This window comes from Vespula pensylvanica, chromosome 2, assembly GCF_014466175.1.
Source record: "Vespula pensylvanica isolate Volc-1 chromosome 2, ASM1446617v1, whole genome shotgun sequence".
NCBI classification, from domain to species: Eukaryota; Metazoa; Arthropoda; class Insecta; order Hymenoptera; family Vespidae; genus Vespula; species Vespula pensylvanica.
In genome coordinates, this window is record NC_057686.1 from 12372011 (window position 1) to 12391810 (window position 19800).

General features: G+C 34.1%; 4 protein-coding genes across 7 annotated transcripts; 2 read left to right on the plus strand and 2 right to left on the minus strand.

The window, feature by feature from the left end:
* Positions 1-340: 340 nt before the first annotated feature.
* Positions 341-1270, plus strand: LOC122637684 (probable trafficking protein particle complex subunit 2). Its single transcript, XM_043829987.1, has 3 exons — positions 341-707; positions 790-1023; positions 1090-1270. The coding sequence occupies exons 1-3, from the start codon at positions 618-620 to the stop codon at positions 1186-1188; spliced, it is 423 nt and encodes a 140-aa protein (XP_043685922.1). The 5' UTR covers positions 341-617; the 3' UTR covers positions 1189-1270.
* LOC122637681 (transcription initiation factor TFIID subunit 7) lies at positions 1252-3357 on the minus strand. Its single transcript, XM_043829981.1, has 7 exons — positions 3157-3357; positions 2889-3017; positions 2693-2773; positions 2247-2613; positions 1812-2168; positions 1582-1751; positions 1252-1393 (listed from the first exon to the last, which is right to left on the minus strand). Exons 1-7 carry the CDS (start codon positions 3241-3243, stop codon positions 1370-1372), a joined length of 1215 nt encoding a protein of 404 aa, XP_043685916.1. The 5' UTR covers positions 3244-3357; the 3' UTR covers positions 1252-1369.
* Positions 3358-3714: 357 nt separating this feature from the next.
* On the minus strand, positions 3715-4512 carry LOC122637683 (microsomal glutathione S-transferase 1-like). The gene is made up of 2 exons (XM_043829986.1): positions 4275-4512; positions 3715-4128 (listed from the first exon to the last, which is right to left on the minus strand). The coding sequence occupies exons 1-2, from the start codon at positions 4386-4388 to the stop codon at positions 3805-3807; spliced, it is 438 nt and encodes a 145-aa protein (XP_043685921.1). The 5' UTR covers positions 4389-4512; the 3' UTR covers positions 3715-3804.
* A 978-nt stretch (positions 4513-5490) lies between these two features.
* Positions 5491-17637, plus strand: LOC122637682 (ubiquitin-conjugating enzyme E2 R2). 4 transcript variants are annotated; one of them, XM_043829982.1, is made up of 5 exons: positions 5495-6066; positions 12481-12567; positions 16239-16336; positions 16511-16645; positions 17328-17637. In XM_043829982.1, the coding sequence occupies exons 1-5, from the start codon at positions 5893-5895 to the stop codon at positions 17548-17550; spliced, it is 717 nt and encodes a 238-aa protein (XP_043685917.1). In that variant the 5' UTR covers positions 5495-5892; the 3' UTR covers positions 17551-17637. The 4 variants fall into 4 exon arrangements, with proteins under 4 accessions (XP_043685920.1, XP_043685917.1, XP_043685918.1 ...); XM_043829983.1 differs by lacking the exon at positions 5495-6066 and adding an exon at positions 10716-12286; XM_043829984.1 differs by lacking the exon at positions 5495-6066 and adding an exon at positions 10719-12253.
* Positions 17638-19800: the final 2163 nt, after the last annotated feature.

A 19800-nucleotide genomic window follows, 5' to 3' on the forward strand; every position in this document is an offset into this window, starting at 1 on the left:
TTATACATTTTGAAATAAGTAAGTGTATATATATGGATAAAAACAAAAGAAAATTGTAATCGTGACAAATTAATCGGATCATTATTTTATAATTAATTCATTTATATCGTAACATAAAAATTATAAAAAACTATATATTCTTAATTTTCTTTCTTTTTTTTCTTAAGTAATCTATTTCAAGTTTTTATTTTAATATTGTTTATATCGGAGAAATTTATAATTATAAATATTAAACTCTGAATTTTTGGATTCTATTAGAATAGAGTAACAAGTTTTAGCAACGAATATTCTGGACGAGAATTCATTCGAACAATTTAGGTCACAAAAAATGAAAGCATTTAGTTCGAGAAAGTGAGGGCGCTGCATCAATCGGTTACCTTCAGTTTTTCAGTGATATCTCTTCATTGATATCCAGCTGAGGTTCTCTTAATTTTTCCTAAGTGATTCTCCATTCGTTTCTATTTTTATTCGTTTGTATCGTACTCTGTATTATAATATAATATAATAGAATATTTTTTGGTATCTATTACTATTTAACTAAATATATCCAAGATATTGAATACAAAAAGATTGCAAAAAAGATATTAAGATTACAAATGTAAATAAAAGAATAAATTATGACAGCAAATTATTATTTTGCCATTGTTGGCCATGCCGATAATCCATTATTTGAAATAGAATTTAATAATTCTACTAAAGATGCAAAGGTTTGTTTATTATCCCAATAGATTTACATTTTTTGAATTGTATATCATAGAAAAATATTTAATTAATTCCATGTTATAATAGAAAGAAGATCACACACATTTGAGCCAATTTATAGCTCATGCAGCACTTGATCTTGTAGATGAACATACATGGAAAACAACAAATATGTATTTTAAAGTTGTAGATAAATTTAACCAATGGTTTGTAAGCGCATTTGTAACAGCGACGCATATACGATTTGTTATGGTACATGATAGTAAAAATGAAGATGGAATAAAAAATTTCTTCAATGAAATGTATGAGACATACATAAAGGTAATATGCAGTTTGTGTTCTTAATAATCTTTTACAAGATTGTAAAATCATTATTATTTGTTTCAGTATTCTATGAATCCTTTTTATAAACTAAATACACCTATTAAATCTGTTGGTTTTGAGAAAAAGGCACAGTTATATGGCAAAAAATATTTATCTTCATAATGATTTTTTATTATTACGATAACAATAGTTCATTTTTTATATTTTCAATTTATATTATTTAAATACAATATATATCCTCTTATTTTAATATTATTTAGGAATCCACAATACTTAAACAATAATTCTTTAATTTTGTTCATTAAACTTTGATGAATGGTGATATTGTAGAAGTAGTTTAATTTTATTCCAATTCCAAGTCTTGAATCTAGAAGTTAGTATAATATATTGAATTACAAATGATTATTCAAAGCTATTATTTTCAGTTAAAAAAAATTTTAAGCAGATTAAGGGTAAAATTACCCTTTGAAAACAGAAATCTTTGTATCTCCAAATATAAAAAAATAAAGTGGTAGTTTATCTATAAACACTATGAACAATATAATTATTAATTACCTCTTGCACTTTCTGCATTTCTTGAGTTAATAAATTATCCAAAATTTCTTGAAATCTTTGTCTAAGTTTAACATTCTCGATATTTGCAATTTCAATCTCCTGCTGCTGCCTTCGTTGGCGTAATTCTGCTAATTCAGCATGAAGTGTGGCAAGTCTTGTTTGCAATGAATCTAAAATAATACACAAACCAGCTTACTTCCATGTGTATAACATACATTTAATATAATTACCTTTAGGTGTAGAAATAGATGGTGATTCTGAAAAATGATCAGGAATAATATATTCTGAATGAAACTGTTCTAATTTTGGCACTTTTGATTCTGCTGTATCTGTCGGTTTTTCTCCATCTACCTCAGAGTTGTTCTCATTTTGGAACATTTCCTTGCTAAATTCTGTTACAAGACCACAACTCGTAGTTGCATTATTACTCGATCGCTCTGAATAAGCAGCCTGCATGGAATTAGAGTCAGATGCTCTACTATCACCGGATAACCTACTATTTTCATCAAGTTCCATAACATTTATATTAGCTTCTTCATCATCATCTTCGCTATCACTTACAGGTTCACCAAATATATCATGTTCAGCTATAAATAAAATAATCACATAATATAATTAAATTGATTAAATAGAATAGAATTCATTAAATTAAATAGAATACTTACCAACATCTAAACTTTGTGATGTGTTACCACTAATATTATCTCTTCTAGATTTGACTGTTCCAGATGATGATACTTTACTTGGTTTCGATTGATCTTCATCTTCACATATTACTTCCCATTTTACATTGACAGCATCATTATCAACTCTTAACAATCTTTTTACTTCTTTTTCTATTTCTGGCGCTTCTACATATTTTTTTTTTAAAGTTTTCCTGAATCTCCTACGTCTTACATTCTTTGTAGGTGGAGTTACACCATGTGGCCATAAAAATTTTTTATCAACCTTATTTGGGTCCTTTTTCTTTTGCCTCATAGGTGATTCTTCATCTGTAGTAGTATGGTCATCCTCCTCTTTGCATATCAACATCTATTTATAATAATAATAATATTAGTTTATTGTTTGTAAATTTATTTGCTTAATATTACTATCAAATATATCATATTACCTGACATATATCAGCTGTTTTATAAAAACTCTTATTATCGATTGTTTTTAAAGATTCTACAATTGTAGGCAAATCTACTACCTAAAAAAGATAAAGGAAAAAAAAAACAGAATTATTTTTGTGTTAAGAGCTATGGAGAGAAGGAAAAATATATACTTCATATTTTTTGGAGTAATAATTAAGGAATATTAAATACCTTAGCATGTAGCAACCAATGATCTAATCTCACTTCACCATATCGCATATCATTTTCTAATTTTATATTAAGTCTATCTTTTAAAGGAGCTCCACTTCTCAATGTTTCTCTTAAGACTTTCGCTGAATCCTAAAGTTTATCATATATATAGATATGTGTGTGTGTGTGTGTATGTGTATGTACGTATGTGTATTTTATAATGATTTCTTAAAGGATTTGCTAATAATTAACTATATATAGCATATTTTTAGGTTAGAAAGAAACTTACCACTGGCAGTCTTAAAATAAATTGACTTTCTAATTCTACTTGTGGTTCCCCACGGCTTTTATAATCCGTATTTGGATGTCGATTCATTTTGATTTCAATTACAGTATCAAATTGAAACAATTTAAATAGTATATAATTAATGTAAAAAACTGACAAATGCAACAACTGACAGACACGCAAATGCAGTAACTGATTTTTAATGATAGCGTCTTATTTACTCTTACGTGATAGAGGGCGATACTATAGCATGCAATTATACGGTTTAAAAAAAAAGGTACTTTTTTGCAATCTTTTTTATTTCTATTATATAATTGAAAAAAATAATTTTTTCAGGTTGTTTGAATAATGATAAAAAATTTATTTAATTGATTGAAAAATAATAATACATTACCAATAAACAATATATAAACCATTATTAAACCAAAATAAAAAATAAACCATTATTACAATTATAGAAATACCAAATTACAATTATAGGATATGTATATATACCACAATTATGTCTATAAAATATACTAGTGTATCAAAACTACATCTATCAAAAATATATAACTGATACATCATTTAATAAAGTATATTTTAAGTATAGAAAGAAATATAGAATTTTGGTATTAATGTAAACATTTCATTTTAAATATTTTAAACAGTTTACAAATAATATAATAAAGAAGTAAATGCTTCATAGCCCATAATACAATAACCAAAAAAGAAAGACAAAAATCTAGCAGGTTGCTGTGGGAAAACAGCATAAACCAAAGTATGTATAATTCTAGAAATTACAAAAGTTCTTATTAAAATTCCAGCCAACCAAATAGATGGACCTGTTGTTAGCCAAATATAGGTGATTATAAACCAAGGAAGAACATTTTCAAGATCATTAAGATGATTTCTCCGTACACGTTCTATATCTGCATCATCATAAAGCACTTTAGCTTTTTTTAAAAATGTTGTATCATCAGGATTTGCAAATATCTTAAAAAATATTAAAATTTAATTAGTTTTTGTAGTATTAATTATAATATTATTAGGATATTACCAAAAAAGATGACGGATAAAAACAAGATATTACAATGAAATGATAAAATTAGGAATAAAATGTACAATCAATTTTACAGTACCTTTTTTGTAAATCTATGACGTGCAGTTAGGATTACCATTGCCAGCATTTTTAAAACTAATACACTACTCCAAAATCCAAATACTTTCATAATTTCTGTATTTATCGCAGCCATGATATTTAAATCCTTTCTCTATAATATTTAATGAATATTACTAGTTTTTAAAACAGTATTATACGTTCTATACACTGCGGATGTGAACATGAGATTGCGAAATATTTCACGTTTTTATATATATATAAATAGGTAGATATTTTATATATATATATATATATATATATATATATACATATACATACATACATACACACACATATATGTTTCTATCCGACGATAATTACTCAATAGAGTAATACAATTATAAGATTAAATTCATGAATATTTACACTGTGAATTCAAAGTTTTTGTGAGAACTTTGAAAAAACAATATTTATTAATAATTCATTAGTATCTGTAATGTTATAATTTGTATTTTATCTTTCATTCATCTATCTCGTAAATAACTTTCTAGGGGAAAGATAAAATATGAAATGTTTTTTGAAAGTCTCATCAAATAATTATAATCATATTTCATATTCGTTTAATTGTCATTATATATACATATATATATTTGATTTTGAATACATAAGCGATAACATAAATATTCCTTTCAAAATTTTCCATTAATATATACAAGTTCAAGTATCTAGGAATAACTAGAATTAATTATTACTATTTTAATACCAGTAGCCAATGAAAACAATATTATTAAATACAGTCAATAGTTTCATTTATTTAGTTTACATGGAAGAAAGAAACAAGTTTTTTTTTCTTTCCTAAAATTAATGAAAATATTTTCACATTTTCGGTTGCTATTGTAAATATTTCATGTAAAATATTATATTCATCCTTTTGATTGATCAAACGAATAATCGAATTTTTTCATTGGTCGAAAGGAAAATTTTGATTGGCTGTTGCTATTCGAGACGCGTTACATTAAGACTCGCCTAAATAAATGTTGATAATCAATTGCGAAGAAAAATGATTAATGCTTGAAAATAAAATGAATTTGATATAACAGCTAAAAGGAAAAATCAATAAAGAAAAACAAGAAAAGGAATACAAAGAAATATAGAAATATCGTCGATCAAAAAGATATAGAAAACAAAGATCTGCGCCATTTTTGTAGTTCTCGATAGAACGCATGCGCAGGATAGGAACGACGCTGACGCAGAAGGTACGTCAGCTGTTTTGTTAGAGCCGTAGTGCGTGTGTCGGGAATGGTGTATTGTTGACTGCAGGGGCATTTCGCAGTTCGTAGATTCGATCATATTCCTTTGTTTATTTGCCGCGAATTAGAAATCCGTATCGGACATAGTAGGCACCTTGTTATTAAGTGAAATATTTTCGAGAGTAGGATCGAGCTAGGTAAAAAGGCGTTAGTGGTGAAGGAACACCTCACAATTTTATCGTTCGGTCTGAACCCGTCGGTCGAATTGATTCTCCGAGAGAACGGAGTTGTGAGTTCGCAAAGGCAGTCGGTCCGATCACGTCGCTGTTCTGGCGACCACTCTGGGAAGCTTTCGAGACTTTCGTCTTTCTGGAACAGACTGCGGTTGTGATTCCAGAGTCGAAAAATATGGCACAACCAACAAGCAGCGCGTTACGGGCCCTTGCCCTCGAATACAAAAGCCTTCAGGAGGAGCCTGTCGAAGGTTTTCGCGTGAAGCTCGTTAACGAGGACAACATGTTCGAGTGGGAAGTCGCGATCTTCGGTCCTCCAGACACGCTTTATCAAGGAGGCTATTTTAAGGTGAGTAAACTTCATGTCGCTTATGTTATGCGATTTATATTTAGTGCATTTTCGTTCGTCTATTTATAAAGACTGTAAGCCCCTAAATTCAGACTGATATGTCAAAAAACAATGAATTCCGACTTTTTGGTTATGTTTCCTTTACTTATCTTTAAATGCGTATATCACGATCTTTTCTTCGTGTTTTGTTTGGTTGAACTCGTAAACATACGTTCTTCGATACCACAATCGTAACTTTTTATCTAATAATTCATCTCCATTATTTTTATCGATATACGAAACTGTTTAGTCACATTTTATAATACTTCATTGCATCTGTTTAAATCGTCTTGGATATAAACAATGAGTGTGCCGCATTTACAATATCCATTTTGCATTCGTACTAAAATCAAAATAAAATCAATCAAAATAAATAGCAATCATCTTTTACGTTCGCTCTGTGCTTGATACGAACTTCAACTAATCTTTTTGTTCTACATTACTAATAGCAATATGTTTTTATATTCAATGACATTCTTACTATACTATTATTTACATTAAATATAATTTACAATATTCTTAAAAACACGTGAATAGACGAAGGAAAACAGAATTGCTAATTCTTAAGTTTGTCCCTAACAACATTGCATTGTTTCTTACGAATCTTTTTTTATTAAACTTTGTTTACTTATCGATTATGCATTTGAAAACATTATCTTTCCAAGACTATGGTAATGGACTTTATCATTTATGAAGTATTGAAAAACATATTCTGTCTATAAGAGATATAATTTTGTTTTATCCTTCAATGGTCGTTTTTTTTTTTTTTTTATTTATAATTCTACGTAGTCATTAGCACCTTTCATATCGCTGGCCGTTCTTTTACAATGCTCTTTGTTACTTAACCTTCATTTGAACATTTATAGTAGAAAACTTTATCATTGACCAACGCTTCCGTGCGAGTTATGGAGTGTATGTATGTATACGAAACATTTACATTGCCTTGACCGACCGAACGACGACGGTGACGACGACAACGACGACAACTACTGCACCGTTTTTCTTTTGCTTCGACAATGCAGATTTCACGAACGAGATAAGACATATGGTTCTTCTTTATCGTATTCGTGGAAAGGATGTTTATTTTATCGTAAAATACGTGGTAAATATTTTTGTTGTAAAAATGTTAAATTAGAAGTTGCAAATTATCGAATGATAATACAAAGAAATTATTTATGATATTCTCTCTCTCTCTCTTTTTCTTCGAAAAATCTAATTTACAAACATGAAACGAGCGTCGCTTTAATTCTCAAAGCCGTTGAGCAATCTTGCTGAGCCAAAGATTACCTAACGCGGCGAATCAAGCGACCTGCATTTTGCAGCGATATTAATTCTCCGATCGAGATGCAAGATTCCGTATCGGATAGCAGAAAGTATTTGTGCTGAACGTTCCGCGGCGCATTGCTTTTCCGCTCATGTTAATCGTTTCGTGATCGAACGAGTTTAACGTCAATAATGTTAGCCAATGTCTGTTCGCGCGCACAGTATCGTCGGCATTGTTTGCAGTTCTATCGCCTCGCGATCCGCATTCTAGCGAATCGTCTCTCTCTCTCTCTCTCTCTCTCTCTTTTTCTCTCTTTCTCCCTTCCTCCTTCTCTTTCTCTCCCTTTGATATATTCTTGGTAACAATTTATGTTCTTCGATAGTTGAGTTAGGATTCTAGGAGAATTGCTTGTGAGAATGGTAGGAGGATATATTCGTGAATTAGAAAAGTGAACACTTTTACAAAATATTTCGTTAAGAAACACAAAACAACTCTTATTTATTTCTTCTTCAAGAGTTCGAATTTATTCAAATTTCATACACGGGATCTTTTATCCTGTACATTGAGCCGTACAAATGGAAAATAAGTTTGATTACTTGCTAGCCACCATAAACTTTTACACGTTCCGTCCGCTTTCTAAACCACTTTCCGCTTCGTTATGAACGAGCGCATGCTTATTCACGTAACGCGCACAGTGTGTATCATCTTGCGGTGTAAAGCAGCTGTAACGAAATGTTCTGACTGTACGAAGAGATAGAAAAAGATAGATAGATAGATAAGGAGAGAGAGAGAGAGAGAGAGAGAGAGAGAGAGAGAGAGAGAGAGAGAGAGATAATCACGAATAAATTGATCGAAAAGCAAGCTTTTCAATATTTTTTAGTCTGTCCGTCATACCATAAATATTTCAATTACCGCTTTAAAGCTTTAGCAATTTATGTATTTCACCAGTAAAATTTCATATTCAAAGAGAAATAGAAGAGAAGTGTACGGCTTTGATCTTACGATTATCGCTTTACGCTTTATAAACTTTCTAAATCGCGTTTAGAATATCTACTCTTATCGTTGAGTTGTGTTCGCCGATTGAATTAATAAATGCTTTTAAGTTAGTAGTCAAGCTGTTTTCTGTTAAGTCGGGTATAGATAGACAAAAGAAGGACGTTTGAAAAGAAATAAAGAAAGGAAGAAAAAGATTCGTCGAAAGTTTTCTTTAAACGATCCACTTCGACTTGTCGTTAGTCTACGATCTTTTATCCGAAACTTTTCATTCAGTGTTACCACAAATCTCGTGTCGAAAGATCTAATTCATTCGGCTTTCACTTGACGTCTCGTTGTTTTTCCTTTTATTCTTGTCCTCTACAGACTGCATTATCCGATCGTAATGAAAATAATACACGCACACACATACATATGGATTTATTAGTATGTTTATTTGAATAAAATTTGCTAATAAACGCGGTCAATGTATAATACATACTGTACCTACTTTATTTTTTGCGAACGAAGCTTTCCCCCGCTTCTTCTCTTTCTCTCGTTGACTTTATCCTTTCACCTTAGCCACAAGAGATGGGTATCGTAAGAGCAGTTCGTGCTGATATGTCATGTGTACTTTCCATGAAATCGTAACGGCGTCAGTCGGTCAATATTCGACGTGCATTATATTGTATAACGGTGAAACTCTACCGATCAAAACGCATCCATGGGGAGCATAGCTCGCAGGTGGTTACTTTAGAAAATGCATCAAGTCTCTAAATCCTCAAGGATTCGAACGCGTACCGAGTTCTTCGTTCCACCGTTTCTCGATTATATGAATTTCTGCAGATACGAATTTAGTATAGTCTAGATAGATACTAGTATTATCTCCGATCAAATTCATAGGAAATAAAAGAAAAGTAAGAAAAATAATCTGATAGTATTTGAATCGAAAATCGGTGTGCACCACATTTGCTTCGTCTTCTTTTACGTTTGTCGCACTTGTCTTTGATCATATCAGACGTGCTCGTTTGTTAGACGTGTCTACAGTCTAGAGTAGAGGTTCTCAGTGTAGGTTATACGGTAAAACTTTTCGAGGGTTACGTTAATTACAAAATTTCGCGCGCGCGTGTGTGTGTGTTGTGCGTGCGTGTTTTATTTTATTTCCATCGTTATATTATAACTATAGTTTTATATATCTAAATAAGGGATACACCAGCTACATACACATTTCCAGAGAATATATGAAGCAGATTGAGAATCAATGGTATAAAGTCTAGATTCTGTAAGAATAAGGAGAGGTACACCGTTCGTAAGATCAGATAAGCGTAATCTTTTGCAAGACTGTTTTCACAAAATTACGAAGATCCTTTCAAACGAGTTAGAAAGAGAAAAAAGATCGGACATAGATTTTTCGTGGTCGTTAAAAAAGTCAAAGTTGATGTTAATAAGTTCGTAATTACACTTGTATACAAAGTACTGGGTTATCCATGGCTTGTCCTAGATCCTGGAGAGGACTTCTCTACTTACGATTTTACCTATATAGTACGATGTCCTCTTACGAATGTGCACAGGGATGACTCTACTCTTATCATCTATGTAGGTCGCCAAGATTTATAGGCCAACTAAAAGCAAGCCACGATTTTGAGACTACGAGAGAGAGAGAGAGAGAGAGAGAGAGAGAGAGAGAGAGAGAGAGAGTCTTGAAGATTTGGTCAAAACTTACGGATCTTTCTCCTTCCTTCTTGCAAAAGTCACGATTATTGGCTCGTATCTAGATTTCGTCCTTTCTTTAGTATTATTTTTCTATTTTCTTATCTCACATCGAATGGTTTATAGCGAAGGAAAACTCGATATAAAATTCGATCTACGTTGAGGGAAATTGATTCTGAAATATTATCAAAAATCATGAATCAAGGCGAAAGCCTAGGTTCAAATTTTTATTTGACGATACTCAATTGACGATATTAAATTTTTATTTGACGATATTCGTATTGTTTGATTAAAATTCCATGGGAACTTATTTTATGATATTTGCTTTCTTTTTCTTCGACAGTAGTATTTCAAGTGCTATTATATCTCTATTTCCACCTTCGAACTTTATTCGAATGACCGAGGTGTGCAAAAGCATCGAGTCGATAACGTTTTACGTTTATGTCACGTGCCGGACATGTTGCATTATTAAAGCATCACGCTTGATGTTCACATTTGTCCAACGACTATGCTCATTCCGAATGGTCATCGTCGACTCCGTATCCGAAAGTTTAGATGGAATCGATCGAATCGATATCTTCATTAAGAAAATACCTTCATTAAATAATATCTTCATTAAGAAAATTCACAGACTATTCATATGAGATACCTAGAATTTATATTTCGATTTGTCGAGGAGCAAAGTTTCAGTTTTAACAAATCATTAAGTTCATTGATCGTAAAATATTGAAGCTGTGTTGTGTTACTTCGAAAAAATAGATAAAGTACACCATACATGTAAGCGTTATCATAAGGTCATATCGATACTGGAAATAATTTTTCTCGTCAATGTCACGCGATCGTTAACGAGAATGACATTTTTGTGTCGTCGATAAGAACGAGAGAAGAAGATCGATAATATTGTGATAGTGATAAAGTACATTTAAGCCTCATGGAAAGATCACCGGATGTCGAAGTTTAAGATGAGATCAATCGATTGATCGATCGTTTTTTATATTATTACGTATTCTAGAGTCGATATAATAAGGTATACGATATGTCATAGCAAAACTAGTTTGCACGTGTTATGAGTAAACTACTTGAGCGCATGACCGCACGTGCACATATCGTAGCAAACAAAAACTATCAATTTAGATTAGTTTGCTTTAACAAAAAGGATAATTTAATATTTCAAGATTCGATAATAACGTTTATTGAACTTGTATAACTCGAAAAGTAGGAAACTTGAAAAGTCTGCTTGGTAATCAGTGAACGAAGAATATTTTATAAGATGAATTCTTTTTTGCCTGTTGGTATAGTTGAAAATATAATATCACTAGCAGCGATAACGTGTGTAATGTTCATACAAATCGCAAGCCGAAGTAGAAACCGATATATAAGTTTGGTTGACTTGTAACTTTGTTACGAGTCGAGCAAGAGAGAAAAAGTCTTTGTTTCGCAGAAGAAAAAGCCAGAAAATCAAATAACGACAAAAGGTCGAAACGGTGTCGGCAGTACTATCGTATTACGATTACTTTTTATCGAACATTGAGAATTTTTACGCAGGTCGTTGAGTACATACACGCGTTCACTGACGTTTCATTTTCTATTGACCTAAAACATATATAATGGAAAACGATACGACTCACTCTCCTTTTTTTCTTTTTGTTTTTTGTTTTCTCGTTAGCCTTTTTTCTCCTCTTTACAACCTGCTGTCCTATATATTCGAGTATCAATGTGCGTGCGTGTACTTTAATGATTCATTTAAATTCCCATGCTGAATTTCTTTTCCTTTCTTTCTTCTTTTTTTTTTATTTTTTATTACGAGTAAAAAAAGAACACTATAAACGTCCAATTAAAATTATTTTTAATCTTACAACTCGAGCTATAGTACTATTTTTAGTTAAAATAAAAAAAGGCAAGAAACATAACGAAAAACGTAGACGGGGAGAATCGATCGATCATTGCCGCGGCTTCGCTTTCGTAGCGCGTCGATGGAAAATAGGTTAATTCTAGGACGCGCTATCCCGGAGGACGAGGCAGATATTTAGGCCATGACCAGGTCGCGATCAATATAACGTCCCCCAACATCGAGCAGCTTTCGACAAAAGTCTCCATCGAATGTCGGGACCGAGCAATGTTCACGTGTATTCATTCTCGCAATCGAGATCGATATATCACGGCACAGTCTACGAGTTGATACGAAATTTTATTCATTTTAAAATAAGTTATGGCAGTAATAGTACGCCTTCTAATGTAAGGAGAAAATATTATTTCTAACTGATAAAACGAGGATTATATGTTTGAAAAGTTCTCGTTGCGTTATTATTTCTAGTCATCGTATTTCCAATCATGTTTTCAAAGAATAGTAGTTTCGATATCGTAATTGATTCTTGTAGAATTTCATAGATTACGAAATTAATAACGAATAATGACGTTTATATTTTCAGGCACACATGAAATTCCCGCCAGATTATCCGTACAGTCCGCCAAGTATTCGGTTCATGACGAAAGTTTGGCATCCGAACGTGTACGAGGTGAGTGAATACATGAATTATCGATCCCCCGCATACCTCTCGTTTCATCCATCCCTTTTCGTCTCTTCTCTTGCTCTCTCCCTTTTCCATCCTACCCTTTCCTGTATCCGCCACTTTCCCCTTCTCTTTCATTCTCCCCGTGTCTTTCATCCTATGCCATGGCTTTCACGAGTATCAACTTTTACGTCGTGCTCTCTTGCAAAAACCTTCTCTCTACGACGAGCCGACGTCTCGTCTTCTGCGAAAGCGTTTAAAAAAGACATAATGAACAAACGAATCGTTCATCCGCGTAATCCTCATCGACTTTCACCGCGTTTCGTTCGATTGTTTCTTTTGCAAGTGAGAATCGTGAATCGATGTGAACTAGAGAAAGAGAAAGGTATGATTGTATTACTATGAAAACGATAACAGTCCAAACATTTTCGATAGTAATTTAGTAAGATTAGCTTGGACGAAAAAACATTTTCTTCGATCGAATAATCGCGATTTTTGAAGCTCAGGGCTGAGGAGGATTATTAAGCGCACGTGTATTTGACGTAGACTTTCCTCTCTTGGCCTTAGAGCATGCTCCTCCTGGTGTCGACCCTTAGCCAACTAGAAGGAAGGAAGGTGGAGTCATTGACCGACAAAAGGTTCTTGGACATCCGTGTCCAGTTGTTAACCGAGAGATCAACCTTGTGGAACACTTAGACGAATAGACTCGTGACTAACGGGAATGGCACAAACATCTTTCTATCTCTCTTTCACACATACATGCATGCTTTTTTTGCTCTCTTCCCTAGCGTTCCAATCGTGAGTCGTGAAAAAAATGGTAGAGACCCGCGTGGGTGGCGCGCATACACACATAAACGTTTCTCCGCTTCTCTTCGAGCTCAAGCTTTCGAACTGGAAAAGCGTCGAGTCAGCGCAAACTAGCGTCGCGCATAAAGCATTGTTGATATTTCAACGAGGTGGGGATAGAAAAATCGAAGACTGGTACGTTTTAAGAAAGGCAGTTTGTCGTTTCAAGGTCGATGCTCTCTTTCTCTCTGTTTGCCTCTGTCTCTGGCTTTCTCTCCCCCTCCCCCCTCTCTCTCTCCATTCCTTTCTTCGGTCTGCTCTTGACCAGCTTTTTTTGAAGGTTCGATTCGATATGTCTCTTAAAATTGATTGATAAATTTTGTTTCTTGTGGCAGAAATATATCTCTGTGTCTATATACAGACGAATTTCGATCTTACTCGCATAAGTTTCCGTCGAAATGAAACGTGTAGTCTCCTTCGTCAAGTGTTCCGTTTGATCGTATGCCATCCTGTAAGGGTTTGAAGGAGTAGAGAATAGGGGGAAGAGAGAGAAAGAGACAGAGAGACAGAGAGAGAGAGAGAGAGATCCTACGTTACTCTCCGTAGAGTGGTCGTCCGGATTTCCTGTCGCCTCGTTGAACTCTCCACGAGTTACGACTCGGCTTGGCTCGACCATCCGGGCTAATCGAACGTTACACCATTGCACCCGGTTGCTGGTGTTTTTACGCTTAACCGAGACTGGAGAGGAGCGTGAAAGAGCGTAGACGAGCGTGAAAGCTTCTGCGATATCTTCTGGAAAATCTATGCCCAGAGAGTGAAGTCATCAAGAAATTCTTGTGAAACTTTCGAAGAATACAGTTGCGCTCGAACGATTTGTCACTTTCATTTTCAAATATAGTCATATACTTTTGATTTCACCTATGTATGTACGTATAGATTATTATATACGTGATTATAAAAAAGTTTGCTTTAAATGAAAAATATCTAAACAGAATCGTTCCCATTTACTTACTGCTCATTTCATTTGGAATATTATCGTAATTATAAGAAAGTACCGTCTTGAGATTCTGAACGTGATGTCACAACGAACTACGCTAGAAGCTAAGATCAGATATATATTATAAAGAGATGGAGAGAAAGAGAAGGAGAGAAAAATCGAAGAATCGTTGATGTAGCAAGATGTCTTCGAGAAGATAAGATCGACTCTTTCAATTTGTCGAAGAAATAAATAATAAAAAAGAAAAGAAAAAGAGAATATAATAATGAAAAGGGATAAGCGAAGAGAGAAGGAGAGAGTAGAGTAGTAGAGGCATCGAAGTGTCCGAAGCGAGCACGTATCGGGTGGTTGCTTTATTACGGAATCTCTTCGCTGCCCTCGTAGAGAGGTCGACGCCTCGAGAGATCCGGCGAAGCGTGGAACGCGTGCTCGAGTGTGTGCACGGTCACGTACACACGTGCATAAAGCTCATGCGTTTCTCTCTCTTTCTTCCTCTTATGTGTATATGTGTATTTTACTCGGCTCTCTTTTCGCTTACGATCGCGTGCCTACTTCGTGTGTGCGTACGTCGCACCGACTGCGTTCGTGAGCGCTCGCGCACGTTCGTTCACGGGGGAGCTCTGGTCCGAGAGCTTCTCTCTCACTCTCTCTCTCTCTCTCTCTCCTCCTCTCTTTCTTTCTCCCTATCTTTCTATCTCTCAGTCTCTTTTTCTCTCCCTCATCGACTAAGGTCGCGCTCGGGACCTCCGAACGACTATTAACGGGACAGGATCTCTCTTGAGTCTGTGAGAACTGAGCGTGCATTACCCTGGTAAAGAGATAGTAAGAAAGAGGAGAGAGAGAGAGAGAGAGAGAGAGAGAGAGAGAGAGAGAGAGAGAGGACACGCGACTTGGTTGCTCGTTTAGCTTGAGTTCAAGGTAGAACGCGATGGGATTTACGCGAGGGACCACTCGCTGCTACAAGAGTGAGAGAGAGAGAGAGAGAGAGAGAGAGAGAGAGAAGCTGAGAAATTCTCTTTCTCACTTGTGACGTTTACCTCGAGCTTTTGCAATTCTACCTATCTTCATGGTATCACCTTTTGAAGTTAACTGAAACTCAAAGGCCTATGGTTTTCATTATCATTACGTTTCTTTCATTCTCATTCTCTTTTTCTCTCTTTCTTACGTGACCATGAGCTTTATCGATCATTGCTTCGTGAAGAAAGTTGGCAAATAAACGCTATTATACCTCGTGTAAATGAACTACTACAACTTTTATTTGTGACGAAAATTTCTTTATCTGTTTTATTTTCATTTGATAAATCATAACTCGGCAATAATACTTTTATTTACGATCGAGATTATTTTATCTGGGATAGTGAAATTTTCAGGAACGTCACGTATATTTGTTTCCTTTATTATTCGTTTATATCTACACGTTGTTCATAAACACTGATATAATTTCAACACATTCCCAAACATCGCATCCAATACCAGATGTAATAAAATAGAAAAAGAAGTATGAAAAGAACAATTATCGTTGGCTTTTCGCAAATTCAACTTCGAATTTGTGGGAATTATGAATCGTTTGTTCCTCGGCTGGATCACAAAGAGTCGTATTTATTTTTATGCTTGGCCGTGCGCAAGCGAGTTCGTTTCGCCCACCTTTTCCGAGTATCGTCTCGGACGAGAGAGACTTTCAACCCGATGAAAATTTGTCTGGCAAAGCGAATTTCTAAGAAACGTTTCGACTTGAAATATCGTTCCTATACGCAAGCGAATCTCCTAATTTCGTCTGCATTCATTAAATCCGAATAATCGAATCTTGACTCTTTCAAACGAGACGAGATGACAACTTGCTTACCGTTTCGTGCTTAGTACTTTACGTTCTAGTCTTTTTTCATTTGCTTCGCAGAACGGAGATCTGTGCATATCTATCTTGCATCCACCGGTAGACGATCCACAAAGCGGTGAACTGCCATGCGAGAGGTGGAACCCAACGCAGAACGTTAGGTAAGATCGAATGTGTTCCACGAGAGGATCTTTCGGACTTCCTCGATCTCTTTTCTCCATTCCCAGCATCATCATCATTATTATCATCATCGTTTCATCGTCCTACATCAAGTATATCGATACAGGTAGAAGAAAATAAACGGTAAATGGATATTCCTTTGATACCTCTTACAGGACGATCTTGCTGTCAGTGATCTCACTCTTGAACGAGCCCAACACATATAGCCCTGCCAATGTAGATGCCTCGGTGATGTACAGACGCTGGCGTGACTCCAAGGGGAGAGATAAAGAGTATGAAAATATCATAAGGTAAGGAGCAAGTATCGAGAAGGAGGATGTATGACTCTCTCTCTCTCTCTCTCTCTCTCTCTCTCTCTCTCTCCTTTCTCTCTTCCTTCTCTGTTTCACATACACACTCCTTCACTCCATTGTTCTTACCTTTTCGTACCGTTATAACTTAGTCTTTTTCTCGCACCGCTCCTACAGTTCTAAGCGAAAGTTCTCGCCTCGTGGGAGACGTATATCGTTGATTCTCATGGATTAAAATGATGAGCGTTCCTTAATAATAAATCACGATTGAGATTTTCTCCTATTCTTCGTTTATATCTACATGATTTTCGATATTCGAAATAGGAAAATGTGGAGGTTCTGATTCTTCTATTTCACCAATTAAATGAAGTTAGATCGATTGATAGAAATATATATATCGATTTCCAAACACAATCGTATTATATAGTGATATTTTATATGGAAAATGTTTGACCAATTATCTATACTTTTAATCGATATCACGTATTTTCTTGAAATTCGATTTACAATTCGATTAACTTTCGAGATAAACGATTCGTCTCTTACGTTCCTTTGTTCAGGAGGAATATGACGAATAAAAATGGCGGCATATTTGAACGTAGACGCGTTCTATGTTAACGACAATTAAAAGAAGCGTAATCGTGATCAAAGTATTTCCATGAATAAATATTTGTGTTTACAGGAAGCAAGCTCAAGCGGCCAAGATGGAGGCCGAGAAGGAAGGTATCGTAGTACCGGTAACATTGGAGGATTATTGCATAAAGACGCGTGCGAGGCCAGCCGAACAACAGTTGGATATGACGGATTTCTACGACGATGAATACGAACTGGATGACGACGAAGATGAACAACTTAGCGCCAGCGATTACGAAGATGGCGACGATAGCGGAAACGGAGAGTCGTGATCCATTTCTTAAAATTATAAATTACGCGAAACGCTAATTATTACCAGTTCTGTATAGATTAATAAATTAATGAGCTTCTAAACCGGACGCGCTCGCTCTCTCTCTCTCTCTCTCTCTCTCTCTCTCTCTCTCTGTCTTTTTCTTTTTTTCAAATTGTATACATAGATACACGTACATTGAAATAACAAATATACACTTCTTTCTTTTCCTCCCTTTCGCGATTTGTTCCTCTTTCTATCTCTTTCGACTTTTTCTCTCTTTCTATTTCTCTCACTCTCATTTTCTTTTCCGTTTTTATATACAAATGTGCCACGTAAATTTTCAACTAACGCGTCGCATTGTCATATCATATGGTTTCGATTGCCGCAAGTAAGATCGAAGACATCGTCAATTAACGTGTTCTCACGAGTACCGATCATATTTCCATCTCTTGATAGTTATTTTTGACGGCACATCGAATTACTCCCACGTAAATGCCGTGTTGTTGATTACCAATTAGAAATGATATTTTAACAAAAATGCGACTCTCCTTTGTTAAGCAATTGATTTATAAATTAGTGAAATGAAAATTGTATACATTTGTTTTAATCTTGGGAGCGGAGATATCTATCAAAAAGCTTCTCCGTATCGAATCGAAATAGAATAATTATGTTACTGTCCGAGACACGTGAAAAATGTTAACAAAGTTTTGGAGAGCGTCGTACCGTTAAGTTGTCGGGGATACCGTGTTTACAAGCTCCTTAACTTAAGCAATATACGGTAAGAATATAAGTACTTCGGTAGGAGCACCGTGCTTGTTGTGTTGTGGCTGGCACATCGATCTTCGAAATAACAATGAGAAGGGTCGATTGATTTACCCCTCTGGCAGAATCCTCTATGCTATTAAATTTATACATAAAGTACAAGAATTGGTATTAGAAAAAAAAAACGAAGTACCTATTTATCTAGCGAATTCAAAGTTACGAGCGGGTACATCAATTGATCCTAAGTATACAATCTTATTATACATATGAAATTTATGAAAAAACATGAAATGTGAAATTACATCGTAATGCGTGATGATTATTTATGCTGTAAAGCCAAAAGTGTAATGTCGAGAAGAGTACTACAACGCCAATAATGAAAAATGGAGCAAGTTGTCCAGGAAGACTCGTATTCGAAATCTCAAGTTCGGTTTCTATTAACAATTAATCGATCTGAGATAAAGAATTTATCGAGTCTACGAATATTATAATATATTACTTATTACCAATTTTTCTTATCTTTAACGCGGCCATTTTCTGTTATGATCACGAATAACTTGCGTAAAATCTAACTATCGAACTTCAACGATTAACGAGAAAGAGACTTCGATGGATTGCTTGCTTACATTTTCACGCGTAAGATAATTTTTACTACAGAAAATATCTCAGTTGTAAACTATAAAATTAATGTCGGGGAAACGTTTGAAACGAGTACCAATGTATGTCTGAGATGCCTACATGCATCGTGCTACATCCACGAAGCTAGTTTAACACGTAATTTTAAAAGCCCCCTATTTAGAGCTTTTATAATAAATAAGCTTATATAATGGTAACTATCAATATAAATATCCAAGTATCTAATCATTTTTGCTTCCTTTTTTCTTAATTTTAATCATGTCTATTATATTATCAATATCCGACAAAATAAATGTTTTTTTAATTTTTTTTTTTTTTTTCTTAATCGCAGTTACCATTTTTAATATTACAATGTTTTTATTTTCAAATAATATAACGAATTGTTAACTATATACCAAGCTACATAGCTTACTATTTTCTTAGTGACAATAAACTATAATGAGATAGCAATCATTTTTGATATACCAAACGTCGAAAGAGTTTTTTGTTTATTCCCTATCTTTTTGTATAAGCGTCGTATTACGATAACTTATATTTTTTTTATTGTAAACTTCAATAATCGTAAAGTACTGATTAATGATTTGTTTCATTCGTCGAATTTAATTTATACAAGTTTTAATGCAGAACTTATATCAGTAGTTCTTACCATTGAAAATATCAATTTTCTTTTACGAAAGATCAAATACCGATAATTCGTTTACAAAACTGTGCCCATAATCTTTTTCTAATTTCATATGAATTTTTTGATGAAGGAATTTTTGTCGAATGTATTGTATTAGGGGGCTTTTATATTAAATAAGGGACATACTCTGCGACAATGTTTAAGATAACTTTTCACTATTAACATCTGGTAAAGTCAAGCTTTATTTCT

Excerpts from the sequence above, each read along its gene's own strand:
- LOC122637684 (XM_043829987.1), top strand. The coding sequence starts at position 618 with ATGACAGCAAATTATTATTTTGCCATTGTTGGCCATGCCGATAATCCA. Across the intron at positions 708-789 it reads ATTCTACTAAAGATGCAAAG|AAAGAAGATCACACACATTT; the intron begins GTTTGTTTATTA and ends ATGTTATAATAG. Across the intron at positions 1,024-1,089 it reads TGTATGAGACATACATAAAG|TATTCTATGAATCCTTTTTA; the intron begins GTAATATGCAGT and ends TATTTGTTTCAG.
- LOC122637681 (XM_043829981.1), bottom strand. The coding sequence starts at position 3,243 with ATGAATCGACATCCAAATACGGATTATAAAAGCCGTGGGGAACCACAA. Across the intron at positions 2,774-2,888 it reads ATTGGTTGCTACATGCTAAG|GTAGTAGATTTGCCTACAAT; the intron begins GTATTTAATATT and ends TATCTTTTTTAG. Across the intron at positions 1,394-1,581 it reads AAATGCAGAAAGTGCAAGAG|ATTCAAGACTTGGAATTGGA; the intron begins GTAATTAATAAT and ends ACTAACTTCTAG.
- LOC122637683 (XM_043829986.1), bottom strand. The coding sequence starts at position 4,388 with ATGGCTGCGATAAATACAGAAATTATGAAAGTATTTGGATTTTGGAGT. Across the intron at positions 4,129-4,274 it reads GTCATAGATTTACAAAAAAG|ATATTTGCAAATCCTGATGA; the intron begins GTACTGTAAAAT and ends ATATTTTTTAAG.
- LOC122637682 (XM_043829982.1), top strand. The coding sequence starts at position 5,893 with ATGGCACAACCAACAAGCAGCGCGTTACGGGCCCTTGCCCTCGAATAC. Across the intron at positions 6,067-12,480 it reads ATCAAGGAGGCTATTTTAAG|GCACACATGAAATTCCCGCC; the intron begins GTGAGTAAACTT and ends TTATATTTTCAG. Across the intron at positions 12,568-16,238 it reads GGCATCCGAACGTGTACGAG|AACGGAGATCTGTGCATATC; the intron begins GTGAGTGAATAC and ends TTTGCTTCGCAG.